We start from the raw sequence: 25,774 nt of genomic DNA, 5'->3' as shown, positions 1-25,774 counted from the left end.
TTTAAACTGCTGTTTGTGGATAAATTGATTGCCATCGGACTACATTTCAAAAGTATTTCATTGGCTGTAAAGCACTTTGGGACTTCCCGAGGTCGTGAAAGGCGGCATAGAAATGCAAGTCTCTACAAAAGAAAACAGCACAGGCCGGTGTTTACACTCGTAGACACAAACACTGGCACTATTTCCAAAACCTGTCAAGGGCTGCTAAATTTACAACCAGGAATTGAAAACCCCCAAAACCCAGTCGAGGAAAAGGGGGAGGGGGGGGGGGGTGGCGGTTGGTTGTCAGTATTTTCCCTATCTCACATTGGTTAATGATTACAGGAATTGCAATTTCATCATCCTTCAATTCCACCAGGTTGGTAGTGAATTATCGGGGGGGAGGGGGAAAAAACTTTTGTGTTTTTGGTATCTAAATTGGGGGCGTGTTTTAGCCTGGTTTGCAATATTAGACCCCATCTCCCTCTGGCTGGCTGCGTGTGATTTGACAGCACAGACAGCCGCACGTACGAATCGTAAACTCGGCCTGCAGTCCCTCGCTCATTGGTTCCTCTTTGAAGCCGACCACGTATGGAGTGAATGAGTTGAGCGCAGATTGAGACGTCTCTCTCTCTCTCTGCAGAGGTCGCTCGCCCCTCCCCTTGCTGATAACTCAATGCAAACGTGCCTGGCTGCACGATCCACAGCGGCAGGCACTGTGAGCACTTGTGTGTGTGTGTGTGGGGGAGGTGGCAAACAGACACTGAAGGCAGCCAAGAGGGTCACAACCCAACTCAAAAGTTCGACTCATGTTTTAAAAGCGGCCGAAGAGACCGGAGGCTGCGACAATGGATGTGTCCTTATGTGAGCGATTGGGAAGTGTTAATTTAAAAAAAAATGCAAATGTGAAATAAAGAGATGAAGCAGAAATGCACAGCAGGTCAGACAACCTGAAACCAACGATGCTTAATCGGAACTCCCCACTCCGGGGAAAGTTATTTTGATTCTGTCCAAGACTTTAAAGTTCAGGTTTGTTAATGTAATTATAAACTGTAACTTAGAAGGTCGATTGCAGACACTCATTTGATCTAATTGTTCCAGTGCTCGCTCGTCACGGGGGCGTAAACTCCGGCACCAGGCTGACTGCAAGTTCCAGGTTAAAATTTCGCACATCTCCCTGGACTTTCACGTGCGGTTTTAGCCTTCAGGGAGTTCCGGCGTCACAAAGTTTTGGTGAGATTAGCGGAAACTCCATCCAACCCGGGGTTTTTATCACTTAGCTTCGCTGCCACAGTGGCTTTGCGAAGCCGATGTGAACGCATTGACCGGGAGTGTGATTCCTGGAGGAACGAGCGGTCTTTACCCTTTGACAGCGGCCGCTGATCTCTCCCTCCCCCCCCTCCTCTGTGTGTGTGTGTGTGTGTGTTTACACCTGTCTCCTCTCAGCCGGGATTCATCCTCCTATTGCCCAAGGAAGGAGCTCCTCGCGATTTCACTCTGCCTTTTATATTGCACGGAGCTGATAACTGAAGGGAGGGAGGAGGGAAGGGGAGGGAGAGGGGGAGAGGGGAGAGGGAAAGGGGAGAGGGAAAGGGAGGGAAGGAAGGGGGAGAGGGGAGGGGAAAGGGGGAGGGAGGGAAGGCGGGGAGAGGGGGAGGAGGGGAGAGGGGGAGGAGGGGAGGAGGGGAGGGGGGAGGAGGGAAGGCGGGGAGAGGGGGAGGAGGGGAGGGTCTTCACAGTACACTTAGTTTAAAAGATAAACCCGCCCCTCTCGCTGGTTTCCAGGAGTCTGGGATTCACCTTCCGCTGGGCGTTACGAAGGCTGGGCTGTCACTGAGCGTCACCCAGCCCCTGTGCAATCCGTATTTATTATCGTTTCCTTATATAAGGTCTGCAGTGTTGCTGCAGGTAGGTCCGGCTGCGAGATGATGTGGCAGCGGCGGCGGCGGCAGCGGCTCCTTCCCCAGTGTTGAATGCCATTTCTGCCGAACCGGCACGGCCCTCGAGCTGCCCGGTGCCCGCCTGCCGGTTCCGTGGCCCCCCCCCCCCCCCCCATGGAGAAGGCAGCGGTGCAGTCGGGCTTGTGCATGCCGCGGAACTTCAGCTGCGTGGCCGGCTTGTACGGCAGCTTGGCCGGGGACTGCGCGGTGCCGGTGCCGGTGCCGGCGCCCGGCGCAGGAGACGCGGAGCTGCCGGAGGGCTGTAAGCGCAAGGGTCAGTGCGAGAAGCCGCGCAGCCGGGAGGGCGGCGGCACCACCACCGGCACCACCACCACCACCACCACCACCAGGGCGCCGAGCCCCGGCCAGAGGAGGAGAGCCAAGTCCTTACCGGCTCCCGGGGACCGGGCGGCCACCGTTTTGACCCGGGCCAGGAGCAAAAAGGTCCGCTTCGCAGACTCGCTGGGCTTGGAGCTGACCACCATCCGGCACTTCTGCGACGCCGACGTGCCCCAGATCCCACAGCGGGTGATGGCCCGGCTGCGGGGCCAGCCGCCCGGCCACCTGCTGAGCAACGAGACGCTGGCCGTGTTCCTGGACGGCCCCGCTCACCTGCTGGAGCCTCTGTTCAGCAACCCGTGCGGCTCGCCGAACTTCCAGCAGCGGGTCCGGCTGGACAGGGTCTGCCTGGAGCGCATCTCCACCGACCAGTTCAGTATCCTAGGGGTGGTCCGGGTGTGGAACGTCGCCTACGAGAAGCAGGTGCTGGTCAGGTACACCCTCAACCAGTGGAAATCCTTCATGGACATCGCTGCCTCCCACGCTGCCCACTGGGCGGACAGCCAGACCGACACCTTCTCCTTCAAGCTGGTGGCCCCCGTTTTCCTGGACACGGGCGGCACCCTCCAGTTCGCCATCCGCTACCTGGTGGCGGGCCAGGAGTACTGGGACAACAACAGGGGCTCCGACTACCAGGTGCGAAGCCACAAGTTCAAAATCTCCCCGCCCAAGGAGTGGGAAAACGGTTGGATCCACTTCATCTGAGAGAGGGGCAAGGAAATGCTGCTATCCCCACCAGGACATGTCTCACAGACCCAGGGTGTCCTTTGTGTCTCCATTGCAATGAAAAAGAAACAAAATGTGAGGCTCGGTTTTCTTTCCCCTGTTTAAACTGTTATCACTTTAAAAAAAAACGGGCATTCTGATTCGTTCATCTAAGCAAGAAGTATCTATGTTTCTATTTAGGGAAAGTTGGTCACAGTTATTTTTTAAGTCCAGAAGTTGACTTGAGTTTTGGTTTTGACTAGGGATGCCTGATGTTTACTTGACCTGGTTTACATCAATAGCAGCACAATAAACCTATGCAAAGACAGAAGGAATGATGTGTGATCACATCCAACACAGCCATAGATAGACGGAGATAGGTGAAGCTTCTGTTTCCGAGGCCATTTTAGACAAGAGTAATTTTTTTAACCTTTTTAATGCACTTTGCGGTTCCAAAATGGCACTTTCTATAGATTGCATCGTACAGCAACTAGTGTAGCTCATTCTTAAGGCCTAAAAAGTATCCTAGCGTATTAAAACCTTTTCTTGACTTCTGCGAGCGTGCTGTAAGTCATGTCAAAACATTCCTTGGTGCCACTTCCTCTAACTCTCACCCTTTCCCACTGGCTGGCACTATTGAAAGGAGGTGACCTGAATAACCTTTCAGTCTTGAGAAGGGCGTTGACAATAGAGGCAAGTTTCTTATAATGACCTTTAGGTAGTCAGGAAAAAGGGAAGTGGAGTCAAATAGAGATGTAGTATAGAGATATAGTGTTACAGACTTGTGAAGTAAGCTTCCAGAGAGTACAGTTGAAGTGAAAAGGGTCGCCCTGATGTATTTCTTAGTCAGAGAACTGATTAAAATCTGGCAAAATGAAAGTTAGGCATTCTGATCAAAGTTCTGGATTTTTCTAGTTTTATAGAAATGGTATTATAAAGGATATAACAGACTATATTAAGAGTTTCGGAACTAAATAAACTCTGGAGAAGTTGTAGACTATAGCAATGGGGTGGGGTGGGGTGGGGAAGGGGACAGCATGCTGCGTGCATCTTTTGACTAAGAGATAAATGTTTTTTCTATGACTGACTTCAATTTATTCTCTGTTATAATTGTTTAAATCATAAAGTAAGGGAAAACTTTGAAGAGAGAGTATCAGTATTAATTTAACACCAGGGGTAACCTCTTATGCAGCAGGTGCTGTATTTGTTTCAAGTTTGGTTTTGAAATAACTGTCCTCACTTTTAAAATTGCCTTTACCTTGCAACTTCCATACAGTGCTGGATCACTGTGACTCTGTGCTTAGAATGCACACCAAGTTTATTGCCTTGTGTTTGATGACACTCTTGGGAAATTGGGGGAGGAGGTGGTGTAGAGGTATTATCTCTGGTAGTAGTAACCCCATAAACCCAGGGTGATGCTCTGAGGACCTGGCTTCAAATCCTACCATAGCAGATGGTGGAATTTGAATTTTAAAAAAAATCTGGAATTAATAATGACTATAAAATTGTTGATGGTTGTAAAAAAAAAAAAACCATCTGGTTCTCTAATGCCCTTTAGGGAAGGAAATCTGCTTTCCTTACCTAGTCTGGTCTACATGTGACTCCAGACCCATAGCAATGTGGTTGACTCTTAAATGCCCTCTGAACAATTAGGGATAGGCAGCAATGCTCACATCCAATGAATGAATTGTTAAAAATGCCCCCACATTTTATTTTTAACCCCTATTTTGTACAATATTTATGTTTATCCACAATTTAAATCAAATGTTTTTGTAAGGAAATTATATTTTAGCAGAAACATCCATCTATGTATTATATACACCACATATATAAAATATGCAGCCTGAATTTGATCCATTTTTCTGAGTAACCTCCTGATCTGCTATATACCAATGGTGAATATGTGATGTTTCGCAAGCTGATGAAGCCCTCAATTTGTTTTTGTGAATACTCCTGTATAATATAATTTATAAAACTGAAAGTAGTATCCAGGTAGTTGAGAGGCAAGACCAAGTAAGCTTATATCGTATATACAGAAAATGCTGAAAAATTTCAGCAGGTCTGGCGGCATCTGTGGAGTGAGAAGCAGAGTTAAAGTTTCGAGTTGAATACAACTCCTATTTGACTTGAAATGTTAACCGTGTTTCTCTCTCCACAGATACTGCCAGACCTGCTGAGTTTTTCCAGCACTTCTGTTTAGATTTCATATTTCCAGCATCCGTAGTATTTTGCTTTTATCCAAGTAAGCTTATCCTGAATTTGCCTTCAGTGTTGTTCTTCGTTCACTGTTAGGAGACAAGAAAAAGATGCTGAGTGTGGACCTGAAGATGGGTTTGTCTTACCTGCGTTCCACCCTCTCCCACCTCATTGTCCACATAGCAAATGTTCCACTCCTGCCTCGCTACTTCACACTGCTTGTTTTTGTGAGTGACGTGTAAATCACAAGAACTTTAAGGGGCAATGTCAGGCTCACATCCATGTTTAACATGGTGGTGCAAACATTACCTGACTGGACCAATCCTTATTAAGCACCATCACATTCACCATTGGCATATAGCAGGCCAGAGATTACTCAAAGGTTATAATAACTATAGATGATTATTTCTGCTATGATATCATTAACTCACACAAATATTTGATTCAAATTATGGAGAAACATTAAAAAAAGCATAAAAACAACATAAACATGAGTACATTCTAGCACAAAACAGGAATCAAAAATGAAAGGTGTGGGGCATTAGCCAAAAGATTTTTCAAAGGCAATGAATCTCGGAAATTTTGGAATAAATACACAGATTGTAGGTCACTAGCCTGAAATAAGAAGATGGTCAATGTTTTAGGTTCTGATTAAGTCCAGTCTAAAATGTTGACCTGTAATTTTCTTTCAGATATTGACTGGCTCCTGTGGATTTCTAGATCTTTGCACTTTTTTGCAAGTAATGTAACTTGTAGTTGAAATGGGTGTTGCCTTGCTTTAACTGTTACATAAAATAGACCTAGAAGGACAAGGCATGGGCAATCAATGCTGGCCTAGCCATCAACGTCCACAACCCATGAACGTGTAAAACAAACCATTTTGGAATGTTATAAGTTATACTATCTACAGACCGACAAAATCGGATTGAAATTTTCTTTCAAATGAAAGTGGAATCATCCAGTCCTCACTCCACCACAATTTCTTTTACCAATTGAACACACTGCATTGGTATCTGTAATGCAGCTAGAGGTGAGGGACTTCAATTATTTGAGGGAACTAGAGAAGCCAAGATTGTTCTCCTTGAAGCAGAAAAGTTTTCGGGGAGATTTAAGAGAGGTGTTGAAAATTTGAAGGGGTTTTGATAGAGTAAGTAGGGAGAATCTGTTTCTGTTGACGGCAGGGGTTGGTTATCAGAGAAAACCAATTTAAAGTAATTGACAAAATAACCAAAGTGACCAGATGAAATTTTTTTGCACCGTGAGTTATGATCTAGAATACACTGTCTGAAAGGGTGGCCGGATCAGATTCAGTGGTAGCTTTCAGAAGTAAAATGGATATGTACCTGAAGGAGAACAAAATCAGGTCTAAGGGGAAAGAACAGGGGATTTGGATTAAGCCGGCAGGGACGTGATGGTTTACAGTAACTGATTTCAAGGATGTGACTCATGAAACCTATAGATGGTGTCAACAGTGAGCAACCAGCCCATTTCAACAGAGTTGCTTCACTTCACCTATTTCACAAAAAAAATGGTTTCGTTATTTAAAAAGCCTTTATTTTGCTCATTTCAATTTTGCTGGTAGCAAATTTACCAGTTGGCCCGAAACACATTTGGTTGGACTGGAATGCTCCTAACCTGGTGCATGTGCTTCTATTACTCTAGACAGCTCTTGTTGATGGTTTGTGAAAGGGATCTGCAGACTAGTGTTGACTTGACATTTGTACTTGGCCTTATTTATTCTGTGAAAGTGTACTTTGGATTGCTTGGCCAAAGCCTGAACACAATTTAAGGGTAGAAGAGGATTTTCTTCATTAGTTTGCTTCGCAGAAGCTTAATTTACTGTTGTGCCACCTTGTGGGATTATTTTGCTGATTAACGTTGCCAGAAAATATTTTGAAACCAGCCACTTTTGGGAACCTAGCCTATTTGCTTCACTTTTTTTAATTGAGTGAGGAAATGGACGAGTGCATTGACACACATCCGTCTCGTCACCCACCCCTCCATCCCCACCATCTTGGAAAGGCAATCTCTATTATAGATCGTATCCAAACTTAAAACTGCTCTTATTTGTTTAAAGTGTAGCCTTTGTTCATGAATTTTGTGTTAGCCGTGGCTCAATTGATAGCACTCTTACCTCTGACTTAGAAGGTTGTGGGTTCAATTCTCACTCCAGGACTTGAGCACCACAATCCAGGCTAATGCTTCAGTGCAGTACTAAGGGAGTGTTCCACTGATGGAGGTGCTGCCTTTCAGGGGAAATGTTAAACCAAGTCCCTATCTTGACCTCTCAGGTGGATGTAAAAGGTCCCATGGCACTATTTTGCAGGGGAGTTATCCCTGGTGTCCTGCCCAATATATATCTCTGTCAACATCACACAGATTACCTGTCATTATTACAGCGCTGTTTGTTGAAGCTTGCTGTTTGCAAATTAACTGCTGTGCTTCCTAAATTAAAATGGTACTTCATTGACTGTCAAGTGCTTTGAGATGTCCAGTGTTCATGAAAAGTGCTATATAAATGCAAGTCTTTCTTTTCCATTCGAAAATAATGTTCCAAAAGCTAAATAGCAATGGGAACATTTTCTGCCCACTTTTGCAAGTTTGAAGAAGTGGAGAGAGAAGCCAGTGAGCCCACATTTTATGCATTATCTATTCAAATCGGCACAAAAATGATCCAATTGCAGCCCATGTAGCTTTAGCTGAACAATAGTGAAAATGTGATGTCATGGAAATGTTGACCATTTTGGAGACTGCTAAATTGCCCTGTAACTTCAACAGATTTGGTTTCTAACAGGAATAAAGGCACATGGAGTACGATATTCTCAACTGTCAAATTCCAATTTTTCTTCACCCCTTGTTTTTCTCTTCCCCTCAGAAGCAGACTTTAGATGGACATCAATTAGCATAATGGAGAAATCTATGCTGACCATCATAGCCTCCTCATAGGTTTGGCAAGAGTTAGTAGTTATGACCTACCTAGAAAGGGGAGATGACTGACTATAGCTCCAAATTTTAAATCTGCATTTTCTATCCTTCAGAAAATCACTAAGTTTACAATATTAATACACCACTAATACCTCATCTAGTTTAGCCAGTGAATAGCAAATCCATATAGATCAGAAAGATCCCAGGCTTGATCTGCAGTCTGTACTAAATTATGCCAGTGAGGAGAATAGTAGCAGTGATGAAATTGGCCTCAGTGCCATGGATGGGAAGGTGAAAATCACTTTTTTTGACTCGTTCATGGGATGTGACTGGTTAAGCCAGCATTTATTGCCCATCCCTAATTGCCCTTGAGAAGGTGCTGGTGAGCTGCCTTCTTGAATCACTGCAGTCCATGTGGTGGAGGTACACCCACAGGTCTGTTATGGGGGGGGGGAGGGGAAGTAGGAACACCCACAGTGCTGTTAGGGAGATAGTTACCAGATTTTCTCCCAGCAACTGTGAAAGAATGGCAATATATTTCTAAGTCAGGATGGTGAGTGGCTTGGAGGGGAACTTCCAGGCGGTGGTGTCCCCATCTGTCTGCTGCCCTTGTCCTTCTAGATAGTAGCGGTTGTAGGTTTGGAAGGTGCTGTCTAAGGAGCCTTGGTGAGTTCCTGCTCTGCACCTTGTAGATAGTACACACTGCTCCCACTGTGTGTTGGTGGTGGAGGGAGCAAATGGCACCCCATCCACAAACAATCAAGCAGTCTACTTTGTCCTGAACAGTGTCAAACTTCTTGAGTGTTGGAGCTGCACTTATCCAGGCAAGTGGAGAGTATTCCATCACACTCCTGACTTGTGCCTTGTAGATGATGGACAGGCTTTGGGGAGTCAGGAAATGAGTTACTCTTTGCAGGATTCCTAGCCTCTGACCTGCTCTTCTAGCCACTGTATTTATATGGCTAGTCCAGTTCAGTTTCTGGTCAATGGTAACCCCCAGGCTGTTGATAGTGGGGGGGGATTCAGTGATGGTAATGCCATTGAATGTCAAGAGGAGATGGTTAGATTCTCTTTTGTTGGAGATGGTCATTGCCTGGCACTTGTATGGCGTGAATGTTACTTGCCACTTGTCAGCCCAAGCCTGGATATTGTCCAGGTCTTGCTGCATTTGGACATGGACTGCTTCAGTAGCTGAGGAGTTGCAAATGGTGCTGAACATTGTGCAATCATCAGCAAACATCCCCAGTTCTGACCTTATGTTGGAAGGAAGGTCATTGATGAAGCAGATGAGGATGGTTGAACCTAGGACATTGTCCTGAGGAACTCTGCAGTGATGTCCTGGAGCTGAGATGACTGACCTTCATCAACCGCAACCATCTTTCTCTCTGCTAGGTATGATTCTAACCAGTGGAGAGTTTACTCCATGATTCTTGCTGACCCCAGTTTTGCTGGGGCCCCTTGATGTCACATTTGGTCAAATGCTGCCTTGATGTCAAGGGCAGTCACTCTCACATCACCTTGTGAGTTCAGTTCTTTTGTCCATGTTTGAACCAAGCCTGTAATGAGGTCAGGAGCTGAGTGGTCTTGGCGGAACTCAAACTGGGCGTCAGTTAGCAGGTTATTCCTAAGCAAGTGCTACTTGATAGCACTGTTGATGACCCCTTCCATCATTTTACTGATGATGGAGGGTAGGATAATGGGGCAATAATTGACCGGGTTGGATTTGTCCTGCTTTTCGTGTTGAGGACATAAATGGGCAATTTTCCACATAACTGAGTAGTTGCCAGTGTTGTAGCTGTACTGGAATAGCTTGGCTACAGGCACAGCAAGTTCTGGAGCACAAGTTTTCAGCACTATTGCCGGAATATTCTCAGGGCCCATAGCCTTTGCAGTATCCAGTGCCTCCAGCCGTTTTTTGATATCATGTGATGAGTCGAATTGGCTGAAGACTAGCATCTGTGATCTGAGGACCTATGGAGGAGGCCGAGGTGGATCATCCACTCTACATTTCTGGCTGAAGATTGTTGCAAGTTTAATGTATGAAAGATGCCTGTTCTGAGATTATCCATCATCCAAATGTCAGCTGTGGCTCAATTGGTAATGCTGTTGCTTCAACTCACATGTTTGTGGATTCAAGTCCCAGAGACTTGAGCACAAAAATGTGGCACTCCACTTTTGGATAAGGCATAAAACCAACACACTGCCCGCTTTCAAAAGCACTGAGATCATCATGATACTGTTTTGAAGAAGCACAATTGTCATTCTTTGTGTCTTGTCCTGTTTTATTCCTCAATCAACATTAAAAAAAAAGATAGTTTATCAGCTCACTATTGTATTGCTGTTGGTGGGAGCTTGGCTGCTGTATTTCCTATACTACAACAGTAGCGACACTTTGAAGGCACCTCATTGGTTGTTAAGCACTTTGGGACATCCTGTCGTTATAAAAGGTACCATATAAATGCAAATATTTCTTTTCCTTTTAGAGCTAACTTGAATTTCTCCTCTATTGGGCCATTGAAACATATAGCTCCACTCACACACAAGATTAATCAGAGTTTTCCTGCTAGGTTGGTTGTTAAATGCAACCTGCATTTTAGAACCCAGGACTCTCCATGCTGTGTCATGGTTCCATTTGGGGCAGTATTGGAGAGATTCCAAATAGCCTTTCCCTTGAGCTAAGTAGCGGGAAAACAAATCTATCAATGTTTTCACTTCTGCTCATTATTCAGTTACTTGTGATGCAAAATATGCTTTTGTGCGGGGGTGTCCCATTGTGAGTTACCTTCGAGGATGAAGTGCAGCATGAATTTGAGCATACATTGTATTAGTATTGACATCAACATTCTTTATCACATAGATAAAAACAAAAAACTGCGGATGCTGGAAATCCAAAACAAAAAACAATTACCTGGAAAAACTCAGCAGGTCTGGCAGCATCGGTGGGGAAGAACAAAGTTGACGTTTCGAGTCCTCATGACCCTTCAACAGAACTGAGTAAAAATAGGAGAGGAGTGAAATATAAGCTGGTTTAAGTTGGGGGGGGGGGGGGGGGTACGGAAATCCTGTCGGAGAGAAGAGCAGTACTTCTTCAAGGCAGGCAGGATTTCCGTATCCCCCCCAACACACACACACCACCCCCCCATCTTAAACCAGCTTATATTTCACCCCTCTCCTATTTTTACTCAGTTCTGTTGAAGGGTCATGAGGACTCAAAACATCAACTTTGTTCTTCTCCGCCAATGCTGCCAGACCTGCTGAGTTTTTCCAGGTAATTCTGTTTTTCTTTATCACATGTTGTTTCAGTATATTACTTGTTTGTGAGAATAGGAACTCCTTATTTCTTTGGCTGGTTTCCTCAAGAGGGTCATATATGACTTGTCCCCATCCATCTCTGCCACCCCTATATTCCCTCCTTGGTGGGAACTAATGGAAAATAGAAAAACATACACAAAAGTAATATGAAAAGCAGTTAGTTTGTATATAGTAGTGATGGAGTTCTGTTGATGTGTCCAGCGTTCCTATTTATGATGGCATTGGAGGAAAATTTTCCCTAATGTCACCTTAGGGTTGGTTCTAGATAAGAAGTCAGCTGTTGTAAAACAGATAGCAACAGGTAACTAAAGAGATGTGCAAATCTAGTGATAGCTCTTATGTAAGATTATTTTGGGCCAGTGAGGTGGAATGTACTTGAAGATCAAACAGCTTTGACTGCATGGTGGTCCAGTGTAAATGGAGACTTCAGATAAAAATATGATTTTATCCATTTATTTATGAAATTTCCTTTTCTCCTTTAATGTTAGGAATTTAAAATGTGACCTGTGTTGTAGTGTTTTAATATGATAAATGTCTGTATTTTTACATCTATGTAAAGAAGTACATCTATTTTTTATTAATGAATCATGTGTTAAATCGACGTGTTGTTTGTAATTTAGCTGTGTGTATAAGTATTGAATACAGAATATCTGTCTGCCTTGTCTTTGACATTCAGTATCCATTATTATGCCTTGCAAAATCCATTCCTTTTTTTTGTCTGTATAACAGTTTGTCTATATAATAGTTTAATTTCTGAATTGAGGTTTCAAGCTACGCCAATCTTCAGTTCCTTCCTCATCGTTTCACTACAGAGTTGGTAATTATGTGTTTGAATTTTGATGGAAGAAAGTGCGTGATTTTTCATCAATAATATAGACTGAAATGAGATTTCTTGTTGCAAATTGTGACTAGTAATCCTTATCTAGAATTTTTTTATGACTGGATGTCTATAATGAATGTAGGGTATGATGAAAAACTACAGGAAAATTATATATGCCACGAAAACTAAAAATGAGTCATTCACACAGACTTGTTTCTGTTTGAGGTCAAGTATCGAGCCTTCGGAGATTTATCAGATAGGCAACCTCCATGAGGTTTCTGGGAAAGGCTCTGAGGGCACAATTTTTTTCTTGACCCGTTTTTATAAATTATTTTATCTTAAATGTACCAAAACTAAAAATATTTTAATTGCTACTGCTTGTGGGATTTTACTCTCTGTCCAGTTTCCTGATTGAAGATAATTCCCCTGACAGTTTTTCCCTGTCATGCAGTCTGGCCTTCAGTTTGAAAATGTTTTAATGAATTCTCAGCTTTTGAGCTTTGAATTTGGCCTTTACCTGTGCAATAGTACATCTGTGAACTATGCAATATTCAATGCTAATAGCCACTGGTTCTATCAGATCTGCCAAAATATTTTAGAGAAATATAGAAAAGCTCCCAGAGTTTCCATGCAACCTCTTTTTAAGCTTGAGTAGTACATGTTTGTCCTGTGCCTCATGCAAGTGACATCTTGTTTGTGTGTCTGTTTATCTGCTTGTTCCATTTTATGGAATGAAAACTTCTGACCTAAATGTGCTGTAAGATGCTGCAAAATAATTGTTTGCCATTTCGTCAGTTTGAAGGGAATAATTTCTATAATTACTATTTTTAAGGTTTGTGTCACATTATACTGCTTGATGACATTTACGCTCATGGCAATGTTACCATGTTCAACAGTTTGTGGTCAAATGTTCTGTACTTATACAGTAAACCTTAGCTAACAATGAAATCTTATGTAATGGTCACTTTCTCATACTGTTTTATTGGAGGTGGTATTGCAGGAGCCAAACTTGTGCAGTGACCAAAGCCAAGCTGGCTGTATACAGAGTAGAACTACTGTATTTTCTATTTGTTAACATTTCATTGTGAAAATATTGCTTTCTATTTTGTATCTTGTGATGTCAATAAAATGTTCTGTCCTGCAATCTCTAGCTGCGAACATTTTCTTCAATAGTTGTATGTTGCCTTTCATTAGTAATGGTCAAGCTATCATCTACCTTGAGGGATTGTAGACTATATGCTATTTGCTTGAGGTCCTTTAATCTCATTCAGTTCTGGTCCAGTTGGTGCACAGCCAAAAAAAAAACTTTCTTCTTTGAAGGCTTGAGAAATTCCCAGCCAAGGCAATACAATAGAAGGGAAATAATTAGCAAGGGTTCCTGTTGACATATTTGAATATCTGGGCAGAATAGGAGCAATCTTTGCTTTGATGCTCTTACACATCCTACTTGCCCTGTTGTGTTCAATAATATGTTCACACTCACAACCTGGCTTCTCTGTGGACATTAGGAAAAAGTAGCAGCAGTAGGTCATTCAGCCTGTCGACCCCACTCTGTTATTCAAGCAGATCATGACAGATATGCCATTTTTCTTCACTATCTCCATATCCCTTGATGTCATTAGTATCCAGGAATCTATTGATTTCTGCCTTGAACGTGCTCAATGACTGAGCTTCCACAACCCTGTGGGGTAGAGAATCCAAAGATTCACCACCCTCTGAGTGAAGAAATTCCTCCTCATCTCAGTCTTAAATGGCGTGTCTCTTATTCTGAGAATTTATCCCATGGTCCTAGTCCCCCAGCCAGGAGAAACATCCTATCCACATCTACCCTGTCATGCCCTGTAAGAATTTTGAAAGTTTCAATGAGGTCACCTCTTGTTCCTCAAAATGCTAGAGAATACAGGCTCAGTGTCTTCAATTGCTTCTCATAAGACAATCCTGCCAGGCTAGGGATTAGCTGGTGAACTTTTTCTCTCTCTCTATGGCAAGTACATCCTTCCATTGGCAAGGAGGCCAAAACTATACACAATACTCCAGGTAAGGTCTCACCAAGACTCTATGATGAAGGCTCATACTATTTGCCTTCCTAATTGCTTGCTGCACCTGCATGTTAACTTTTAGTGTCTCATGAACAAGGACACCCAGGTCCCTTTGGATATCAATACTCCCCAACCTCTCACCATTTAAGAAATACTCTGCCAGTACTCTGTGAAGAGTGGCCACTTGAGTGACTTATTGGAGGGCTTCTAGTGGCCATGGAACCGAACTCCCAACAAGACTCCTCAAAATCAGGACAGGGGAGGGGGGAAATTGGGGTGGAAGAAATAAGTTTGTTGTATTTGTTTAGTGGGAAATGTTGGCTGCTTCTGAAGTGCATCTTTATTCAGTACGTTATATGAATTGTAAAATATGCGAACATTAAACCCTACACAATATGTAAGAAACATTGCATTGAAAATTTTAATGTGATCTGTATTAACCAACAAATATATCCAGCATGGACACAATGGGTCAAAAGAGCTTCTTCTGTGTTGTAAATCTTTCTATGTTTCTTGCATCTCCCTCTCCCCATCCAGCATTGACATACATCATTCATCAGTAAAGTTACAGACACTGCCTAAATTGCTTAAAATGTTTTCAGCGGCCCCACAAAACCCAGTCTGAACAATACCGATTACTGATTTAACCAGATCAGACAGGAGCAAGATCACAGTACAACATTAAGTGAATTTCAGCTTGACCCTTACCTGCAAGACATCAAAGATCAAAGTGAACACAGAGATATATTGTGAATGCTACTCCATCTAATGATAGTTGCAAAGATACAGTAAATACCATCAAAAGGATGAATATGGTGATTATGGAATAGGTGAGTTAACTCCGAATCGTCCGCAAAAGTTTAAATGAATGTAACAGTCATATAAGTTTTGCAATATTTCCATGTTAGTCAGGTTTCATCTAACATGTTCAATATGTTATGTTCAATAGCTAAGTTTATACCACAGTCTTAGTATGTTTATATTGCCAAGTCTATATTCAGTGCTTTATTAGCAGGCCTCCTTTCAGCAGCTCTACATAACTCAATCTGAACAATACCAATCACTGATCTAACCAGATCAAACAGGAGCTGGATCACAGTACAACGTTAATTTTAGCTTGATCCTTTCTTGCATGACGTCAAAGATCAGAGTGGGCACAGAGATGTATTCTTGATGACAGGAGTATAAAAATCAAACAACCCCTCATGTACCAGCTGTCTGTGATGATGAACGATGCTGCTCTTGAATGCATTATGCTGAATCATAATTGTCTATTTTATCTTCCTTCCCAGTTTAATTTGCTTGGTATATGCTGTAAATATAACAACTGCCATGTTTTTAGTGTTTAAAGATTTCTGCTATTGACTTTTAAAGATGTTTCAGACTCCATCAGAAACATTTTGCACGTTCCAAAATTTTAGGTGAACAGGCAGTTTAAAAACCTTAACTAAGAAAAATAGAAGCTCACCTCAACAGCCCCACACAATCAAAGGGCAATATCTTAGAATGTTGTAATTGTTAATATGTGGAAACTTCCACAAGATCACTGGTAAGTGTTGAGATGTATTACTCAATGCCCTCAACTTCAATTACAAGACTGCCTGGTTCCCAGTTCTTTAACAACAACAACAAAAATAGCTGGAAAAACTCAGCAGGCCTGACAGCATCTGTGGAGAGGAATACAGTTAACATTTCAAGTCTGTATGACTGTTCATCAGAAGATGAAGTTCTGATGAAGAGTCATACGGGCTCGAAGCATTAACAGTGTTCCTCTTCACAGATGCTGGCAGACCTACTGAGTTTTTCCAGCTATTTTTGTTTTTGTTTCAGATTTCCAGCACCCGCAGTATTTTGCTTTTAGCCCAGTTCTTCAAGGCTGCTTGATCCACGAAAGATGAACAACTCCATGTTTGGTGAACAGCACCCGTAGAATTGCCATTTCGTCTGGACATTGAAGTAAGGGACTTAATTCCATTCCTAGATGAAACTCTCTGTGTATCTACATTTTGTGTCATACCAGTGGATCTTAAGATTGAAACTGAGTATATTTCCACAGCTCTCAGTGCAGCATTATATTTGTGCTGATAAGATTGCATATATCCTCCAGGTTTGATAAGTTTTTTATGGTAAATTACATATAAGATAATTTTGTTTTAATGGCCCTGTTCGTATACTTAAGTGTGTTGATTGATTTAAATGTTGTAAAGCATTACTGAGTGACCAAGTATCAAATGTAAAAATGTTGTAAAAGATGTTGGAGTTCAGATTTGCGAAATGATCTAGAATGTACAGCACAGGTCATTTGGCTCAATTGGTCTGTACTGGTGTTTATGCTCCACACAAGTGTCATCCCACTATATTTCATGTCATCCTATCAACATAACATGTTATTCCTTTCTCTCTCATGTACTTATCTACCTCAAGGGGAGATGGTGGCATAGTGGTATTGTCACTGGACTCGTAATCCAGAGACCCAGGCTAGTGCTCTGGGGACCTGGGTTCAAATCCCACCAAAAGTCTGCCAATTGTTGTAAAATCCCATCTGGTTCACTAATGTCCTTTAGGAAAGGAAATTACCTGACCTACATGTGACTCCAGGCCCCATAACAATGTGGTTGACTCTCAAATGCCTTCTGAACAAGGGCAATAAATGCTGGCCCAGCCAGCAACAACCACGCCCCATGAGCAAATTTTAAAAAAAAGTCTACCTTGCCCTTAAATGCATTTGTGATATTCATCTTTAGCTAAAGAAACTTATCCTGAATTTCCTTTGGATTTATTTGTAGTTTAGTTTTCTGGCCCATGGTATGATGTTTGTTTTATTCTTTCTCAGGATGTGGGCTTCACTGACTGGGCCAGCATTTATTGTCCATTCCTAATTGCCCTTGAGAAGGTGGTGGTGAGCTGCCTTCTTGAACCACTACAGTCCATGTGGTGTAGGTACACCCACAGTGTTGTTAGGAAGGGAGTTCCAGGATTTTGACCAAGCGACAGTGAAGGAACGATGATATATTTTCAAGTCAGGATGGTGAGTGACTTGGAGGGGAACTTCCAAGTGGTGGTGTAACCATGTATCTGCTGCTGTTGTCCTTTTAGATGGTGGTAGTTGCGGGTTTGGACGGTGCTGTCGAAGGAGCCTTGGTGAATTACTGCAGTGCATCTTGTAGGTGGTACACACTGCTTCCGTTGTGCATCGGTGGTGGAGGGAGTTCATGTTTGTGGATGTGATGCCAATCAAGTGCGCAGCTTTGTCCTGGACGACGTCAAGCTTCTTGAGTGTTGTGGGAGCAGCACTCATCCAGGAAAGTGGGAAGTATTCCATCACACTCCTAACTTGTGCCTTGTGGATGGTGGACAGGCTCTGGGGAGTCAGGAGGTGAGTTAGCCATCGCAGGATTCCTACCCTCTGACCCCTTCTTATAGGCACAGTATTTATATGGCTAGTCCAGTTTCTGGTCAATAGTAACCCCCAGGATGTTGATAATGGGGGATCCAGTGATGGTAATGCCATTGAACATCAAGGGTGATGGCTAGGTTCTCTCTTGTTGGAGATAGTCATTGACTGACACTTGAGTGGCGCGAATTTTACTTGCCACTTGTTAGCCCAAGCCTGGATATTGTCCAGGTCTTGCTGCATTTGAACATGGGCTGCTTCAGTAATCAAGTAGTCTTGAATGGTGCTGAATATTGTGCAATCATCAGCGAACATCCCAACTTCCAACCTTATGTTGGAAGCAAGGTCATTGATGAAACAGCCGTGGACATTACCCTGAGGAACTCCTGCAGTGATGTCCTGGAGCTGAGATGACTGATCTCCAACAACCACAACTATCTTCTTTGTGCTAGGGAGAGAGTTTTCCCCTTGATTGCCATTGACTCCAGAATTGCTAGGGCTCCTTGATGCCACACTGAGTCAAATGCTGCCTTGATGTTAAGGGCAGCCACTCTCAACTCACCTCTGGAGTTCAGCTCTTTCGTTCATGTTTGAACCAAGGCTGTAATGAGGTCAGGAGCCAAGTGGCCCTGGTGGAACCCAAACAGGGCGTTAATGAGCAGGTTATTGCTAAGCAAGTGCCGCTTGATAGTACTGTTGATGGCCCTTTCCATTGATTTACTGATGATGGAGAGTAGACTGATGGGGCGGCAATTGGCCAGGTTGGATTTGTCCTACCTTGTGCGTACAGGACATACCTGGGCAATTTTCCACATATCCAGGTGGATGCCAGTGTTGTAGCTGTACTGGGGCAGTTTAGCTAGGGGTGCGGCAAGTTCTGGAACACAAGTCTTCAGTACAATTGTGAACTATTGTCAGGGCCCATAGCCTTTGCACTATCTAGTGCCTTCATCCTTTTCTTGATATCACGTGGAGTGAATGGAATTGACTGAAGACTGGAAATTGTGATGCTGGGGACCTCTGGAGGAGACCGAGATGGATCATCCACTATACACTTCTGGCTAAAGATTGTAGCAAATACTTTAGTCTTATCTTTTGCACTGATCTGCTGGGCTCTTCCATCATTGAGGATGGGGATATTTGTGGAGTCTCCTCCTCCAGTGAGTTGTTTAATTGTCCACCACCATTCATGACTGGGTGTGGCAGGACTGCAGAGCTTAGATCTGATCTGTTGGTTGTGGGATCACTTAGCTCTGTCTATCACTTGCTGCTTATGCTGCTTTGCACGCAAGTAGTCCTGTGTTATAGCTTCACCAGGCTGACACCTCATTTTTAGGTATGACTGGTGCTGCTCCTGGCATGCCCTCCTGCACTCTTCATTGAACCAGGGTTGATTCCCTGGCTTGATGGTGATGGTAGAGTGGGGGATATACTGGGCCACGAGGTTACAGATTGTATTTGAGTACAATTCTCCTGCTGTTGATGGCCCACAACGCCTTAAGGGTGCCTAGTCTTGAATTGCTAGATCTGTTTGAAATTTATCCCATTTAGCACGGTGATAGTGCCACACAACACAATGGAGGGTATCCTCAATGTGAAGGCGGGTCTTGGTCTCCACAGTAAACGTGCAGTGGTCACTCCTACTGATGCTGTCATGGACAGATGCATCTGCGGCATGCAGGTTGGTGAGGATGAGGTCAAGTATGTTTTTCACTCTTGTTGGATCCCTCACCACCTGCCGCAGATCCAGCCTAGCACCTATACCCTTTAGGACTCAACCAGCTCAGTCAGTGGTGGTGACACCGAGCCACTCTTGGTGATGGACATTGAAGCCCCCCACCCAGAGGACATTCTGTGCATTTGCCATCCTCAGTGCTTCCTCCAAGTGGCGTTCAACATGGAGGAGTACTGATTCATCAGCTGAAGGAGGATGGTATGTGATAATCAGCAGGAGGTTTCCTTGTCCATGTTTGACCTGATGCCATGAGACTTCATGGGGTCCAGAGTTGATGTTGAGGACTCCCAGGGCAACTCCCTCCCAACTATATTACCACTGTGCTGTCACCTCTGCTAGGTCTGTCCTGCAGGTAGGATGGGACATACCCAGGGATGGTGATGGTGGTGTCTGGGACATTATCTATAAGGTATGATTCTGTGAGGAAGACTCTGTCAGGCTGTTGCTTGCCTAGTCTGTGAGACAGCTCTCCCAGTTTTTGCACTAGCCCCCAAATGTTAGTAAGAAGGACTTTGCAGGGTAGACAGGGCTGAGTTTGCCGTTGTCGTTTCCAGTGCCTAGATTGATGCCGGGTGGTCCATCCGGTTTCATTCCTTTTTCGAGACTTCATGGTGTTTTGATACACTGAGTGGCTTGCTAAGCCATCTCAGAGGACATTTAAGAGTCAACCGCATTGCTGTGGATCTGGGGTGACGTGTTGGCCAGACCAGGTACAGATGGCAGATTTCCTTACCCAAAGGACATTAGTGAACCAGATGGGTTTGATGATTTTTAGGGTGGTGTAAATGGACAATGTAGATTTGTACAGTCTGCTCCTCTCCAGGAGATGTGCCAAAGACCCTTTCACTTTGGGAGTCACAAGGCTCGGCTTGCTGGCGAGTGACAGTCAGGCTGAAGAAGTGAGAGGGACCGTGCAGTCTAACTTGAATTATATTGAATCAGCACGTATTTGGTTAAGTTGTAAAACTCAACTTGTGTTGATAAGATACAAGGTATGCAGTGTAACCATCCCATAAGGAAAGCCAAAGTCTTGAATAAATTCTAACTTCTGTTATTGAGATATTTCATAGAATCAGACAACACAGAAGGAGGCTACTCAGCCCATCCTGTCTGTGTCAGCTCTTTGAAGGAGCTATCCAATTGGTTCCACCGCCTTTGCTCTTTCCCCACAGGTTCAGCAAATCTTGCCCCTTCAAGTCTGCCTCCCATTGGAAAGGTACTATTGAATCTGTTTTCAGCACCTTTTCGGGCAGTGCATTCCAGATCATAACTCAATTGGTTATTAAAAAAAAACCCTCATTTCCTCTCTGGTTATTTTGCCAATTATCTGGAATTTGAATCCTCTGCTTACCAGCCCTCCTGAGAGTTGAAACAGTTTCTCCCTGTTTAATCCATCAAAGTCTGTCAAAAACTTCAACATCTCTAACAATTCTCCCCATATCCTCCTTACATATTGTGGAAACAATGACATGTTTGAGAAGTGGCAAGGTGCAGGCTAGATTTTACTTTCTTGGGGGGCATTTTGAACGCTGCCCTCCTCTTGTTGGACTGAAATTACTTATGCTAACCAGTTACCTCAGCCCCTAGTGCCCACTCTATTCTAAGCCTCTACAGTATGGTAAATGTAAGGTTATTTGGCTGGCTGACTTATGCATTCTTAACCACTAACAGGCTAACCATGGCACGGTTTGGACAGTAATTTTCACCTGGCCGTTTCTCAATGTGGCTTGGCGTTGTGCCAAATGGGAAATGCACCTGATGGGGTAGAGTGTCTGATTCGGATGATGGGGGATTGGAGGGTGATTAACCAAAAGCTGCATTCCCAGTCAGGCAAAAGGCTAGATTTTGTCATCAGCCTGCTTTCCAGTGCTATTCCGGTTCCTATAGGAAATCATAAATTACATGGAGAAACCATCACAGGTTCATAGAAGATGGATGAATAAAATGAGCATCTTAGGAACGGTTTCCAAAGGGAGGTGGGGTGGTTATTTTAGACCGTTACAAGCAAGCTCTGGGACTCTCCATTTAATCCCCAGTGGATACACTGATAAAAAAACATCCTGCGTACTCTTAACTTGTGGCGACTGAAACACAAGACATAAACTGCCACGAGCAGACTCCCTCGTGACCTGTTACAGCCTTTAGCTGTGGCTGACTTTACTAAAATTTCATTAAGCCAAAAGCCTCCGAGGATTCTATTTTGCTATCATATATATTCCTGAAAACAGCTCCTTTATTCTCCCTTCAAACTATTTTTGTTTATTTAAATTCAATCTCAAATACCATGATTAACAGATTTAGAAACAAAAAACTGCGGATGCTGGAAATCCAAAACAAAAACAGAATTACCTGGAAAAACTCAGCAGGTCTGGCAGCATCGGTGGAGAAGAAAAGAGTTGATGTTTCGAGTCCTCATGACACTTCAACAGAACTGAAAGGTCTGTTGAAGGGTCATGAGGACTCGAAACATCAATTCTTCTCTTCTCTGCCGATGCTGCCAGACCTGCTGAGTTTTTCCAGGTAATTATGATTAACAAATTGCCTGCAACTTAACCCAATGTCAATAGTTCTGTGAACTGTTACTGTTTGGCAAACATTCACGTAAGCATGTAGGAATCTGGCCAAATCTTCTTAAATGGCATTGCTGCTCCAGTAATACCCCCAATGGCTATCAGAGTGTAAAGGTGACACTGAATCTATTCCCATTACACGCCACGTTTCTGCCAGACTAGAGAGAATTGTTCAATGCAGAATCTCAATGATTACCAAATTTAAGGGTGAAATTTCTCTCAAGCCAAGTTGCTCAATGAAAACTCCTCCTGGCCACTCATTAAACTCATTACTTAATCTACTTGAAGTGAATAGGTTAACAAATGAGTTACTGCAGTAAGTGGAGGAGTGTGTTAACTATAAACCCTGCTGAAAACAATTCAACCCCTTGGGAATTTGATCTCAGGCAAGAAACATTTCATGTGGATAGTCCTGCTCTCTTACAAACTGACAGGTGGTAAAATGGACCATTGGTGCAACATTGTTTGGCTGTAATCATCAGTATGCTCCGTGACCCAATGGGTGGCTTGAAGAAGGCTCCAGTGTACACACTCAAGCTGCTCAATGCCGCATCATTCTTTGCCCATTAAGTTAAATGGATGACCTGGCATCGCCCAATCTTTTCCTTGCTGAAATGCTCCATTGTGGTCATGAGTCTAACCCAACACTTTCCATCGGTCACCCACTGTTTCAATGGCTTATTGTTGTGATGTATTCAAAAGTAAAATAGAAACACTTTTCTCCTGATATAAGTAATGGCTTTATTACTGTTTTCAATGTCTTTTGTGTCTTTATTCCTTCAAAATATTGTGTGATGCACCCTTATACCTATGATTCTCACTTCCTCTTGTCACGATTTTTTGGTCATGCTTTTCTGTTCGCAATTTACAATGGGAAAGATTATGTCAACATTTCCTATTCAATTTTACTATGTAAACTGTCACAATGTAGTTGTTGGCTGCTTCAGAGCACCATGAAATTACTTTCTGCACTTTCATTGCCAACTTTGCCATCTAGTACATGTAAAAATAAACTTGTATTCATGAACTGGCATTGACAATTTAATTGCTTCAGATAATTTGTCCTGACTGGATCTCTTTGTTGATTGTGTTTGGTACCTCTTCTATAAATTGGAAATCAACCCCTTCTATTTGGACAGTTTTACCCAACACATCGTGAGAATCATTCAGTGGCATCAAATCCAGATCCAGAAATTATCCAGCTATGATTTGTGCTCCACTTTTACTTAATATGAAGCGGAGTTTAAGCATGTCTTTACTGGGTTAAATGAAAACAAGTTCTAAATAAATTTCCTTAGCACACAAATAATCAAGTTAAAGTACAAAGTAACCCTCAAGAGCCTGATATTGATAACAGGTCTGGATTTAAGCCAGACACCAGCATGTATATCAGGAGGTGCAACCAAGGTGGCTCGAGAATGAAGCTGGTATTTTCCCTTGTTCAATTCCAAAAATGAACTCCAGTGCAGCGGCAGGTGTGATGGAGACTCAGCTGTTGCAGAGCGGAACCTCGAAGAAGTATCATTTCAGACTTGATATACTGTGGTACATTAAAAGAGAATGTTCCAATTATGTTCCTTTCACCTATCACCCCTGTGTTTGCTCACGTACATTGACTCCTTGTCCAACAGTGCTCTACATTTCATAATTATCATTCTTCTTTTCAAATGCCAAACAGGGCCTCACACCTCGATATTTTTGTCACTTCCTCCAGCCTGTAATTAAAACAGCAGCAACTTATAAAGCACCTTTAATGTAATGAAACTGAGATCTCATCGCTCCTCCAATTTTAATTGTTCCACCAATGGCAACTGTTCCTTCAGTTGCCTAGGCCCTAAGCTCTGGACTTCCCTCCCTAAACCTTCGAGCCTCTCTTTCCTTCTTTAAAGCAGACTTTAAAACTTTTGGTCAACTGACCTAATATCTTCTTCTGTGGCTCGGTGTGAAATTTTGTCTGATTTTGCTCCAGTGAAGTGGCCAGAGGTGTTTTACTATGTTAAAGATGCAATATAAATGCGTTGTTGTTGGTATTGGGTTCATTGGGCTGAATAATGTGGGGAGCAGTGAGGCGGGGGAGGGGGGAATGCCGTCGGCTCGCTCCTCCACCCATAATGGAAGCAAAGTTGGCATGGAGCCGACATGCTCCAAAGCTGCCTGCACCCTTAAAGCACTTGGAGGAGGGAGTGCTGAGGGGGTGGTGGGGGGGTGGTGGGCAGGTAGCTAAATGAGGGCCAATTGGGACTTCCACCCCTCACTGCAGGGGAAGTCCCACCCTCTGGAGCTGCTGTCCAACCCAATTGGCTGGCAGCTCTCATCAGTGCCGGCAGTGCCAAGAGCGCATCAGTGGCCACTGCTGGGACTGCAGGAGAAGGATGAAGAAGACCCAGGGAACCCCGGAGCAGGTAAGTCCAGGGGCTTGGGCAGGGAGAGTTTGGGTAGGTCAGGGAGGGGGAGCCGGTGGGGGTGCGGGGATTGGAAGAGGTGGGCTTAAGGGTGCGGGTGGGTAGGAAGGAAGGGGGCGTTCCATCTTAGGGCGCTGCCCCACAATTGGCAAAGGGCAGCCCCCTGAAGTGTGAACAGCCCCCTTCTTTCCCCCCCTTTGAAGGACTCCAAAAAAAAATCGGGATGCCCTCTCCCACCCAACTGCCCATACCAAACGTTTTATGGCGTGGGCAGTGTATTATCAGGGTCGAATAGCTTGATGACAAGCCTAATTGACCCTTGATCACTTATTTAAATATGGCGGGCAGGCTGCTGTTTTTGGCGCCCACCCACCCCCTTCATATTCTGGGGGTGAGCTCGGGGTGTGGGTTGGAAGGCGGAATGGTGGGCAGCTGTCCTATTTTATGTGCTCCACTGCTCAAAACACACCCGGTGGGGGCATGTAAAATATAGCCCATTGTCACTCATCCTTCTAAACCGCTCTTCCAGCCACTATGAATCAGATTGTGCCTTGTCAAGATACTGCAGCTTACTGGACTGCGTCGTGATCATCTTGACTTTGGCAGGTGGAAGAGCATGCATCCTTTTGGACCATGGCTCTAGATCGCTAACCATGTAAATATGTAACAGGTAAAAGAGCATATTTACAATAATCACAAACTCTCTCATTTCTCCCCTCCCACCCCCATACACCCCTCCCAACTTCAGTGTCTAAAAACAATACAGATATTCTTTTCCTGTCTGGACCTGGAAAAATTTATTAATTTTGCTTTCAATTTCCATCCCTCCATCGTTTCCACTTCCCTTCCTTTCCTTGACCTCTCTGTCTCAATTTCTGGTAATAAACTGTCCACCAATATTCATTACAAGCTTACTGACTCCCACAGCTACCTTGACTACAGCTCCTCAAACCCCGCTTCCTGTAAGGACTCCATCCCATTCTCTCAATTCCTTCACCTCCGTCGCATCTGTTCTGATGATGCCACTTTCAAAAACAGTTCCTCTGACATGTCCTCCTTCTTCCTTAACCGAGGTTTTCCACCCACGTTGGTTGACAGGGCCCTCAACCGTGTCCAGCCCATCTCCCACGTATCCGTCCTCACACCTTCCTCTCCCTCCCAGAAACATGATAGGGTCCTCCTTGTCCTCACTTATCACCCCACTAGCCTCCACATTCAAAGGATCATCCTCTGCCATTTCCGCCAACTCCAGCATGATGCCACCACCAAACACATCTTCCCTTCAACCCCTGCCCCCTGCGGCATTCCACAGGGATTGTTCCCTCCAGGACACCCTGTCCACTCCTCCATCACCCCCTACACCTCAATCCCGTCTCATGGCACCTTCCCATGCAACTGCAGAAGGTGCAACACCTGCC

The 25,774-nt window shown here is 43.9% G+C and overlaps 1 protein-coding gene across 1 annotated transcript; it reads left to right on the top strand.

Moving 5' to 3' along the window:
* Positions 1 to 2,033: 2,033 nt before the first annotated feature.
* On the top strand, positions 2,034 to 3,926 carry LOC121280078 (protein phosphatase 1 regulatory subunit 3E). Its single transcript, XM_041191705.1, has one exon. The coding sequence runs from the start codon at positions 2,034 to 2,036 to the stop codon at positions 2,961 to 2,963; it is 930 nt and encodes a 309-aa protein (XP_041047639.1). The 3' UTR covers positions 2,964 to 3,926.
* Positions 3,927 to 25,774: the final 21,848 nt, after the last annotated feature.

This window comes from Carcharodon carcharias, chromosome 7 (genome assembly GCF_017639515.1).
Source record: "Carcharodon carcharias isolate sCarCar2 chromosome 7, sCarCar2.pri, whole genome shotgun sequence".
Classification (NCBI taxonomy): Eukaryota; Metazoa; Chordata; class Chondrichthyes; order Lamniformes; family Lamnidae; genus Carcharodon; species Carcharodon carcharias.
Note: the sequence above shows the minus strand (reverse complement) of the source record. Positions and strands in the feature narration are given on the sequence as shown.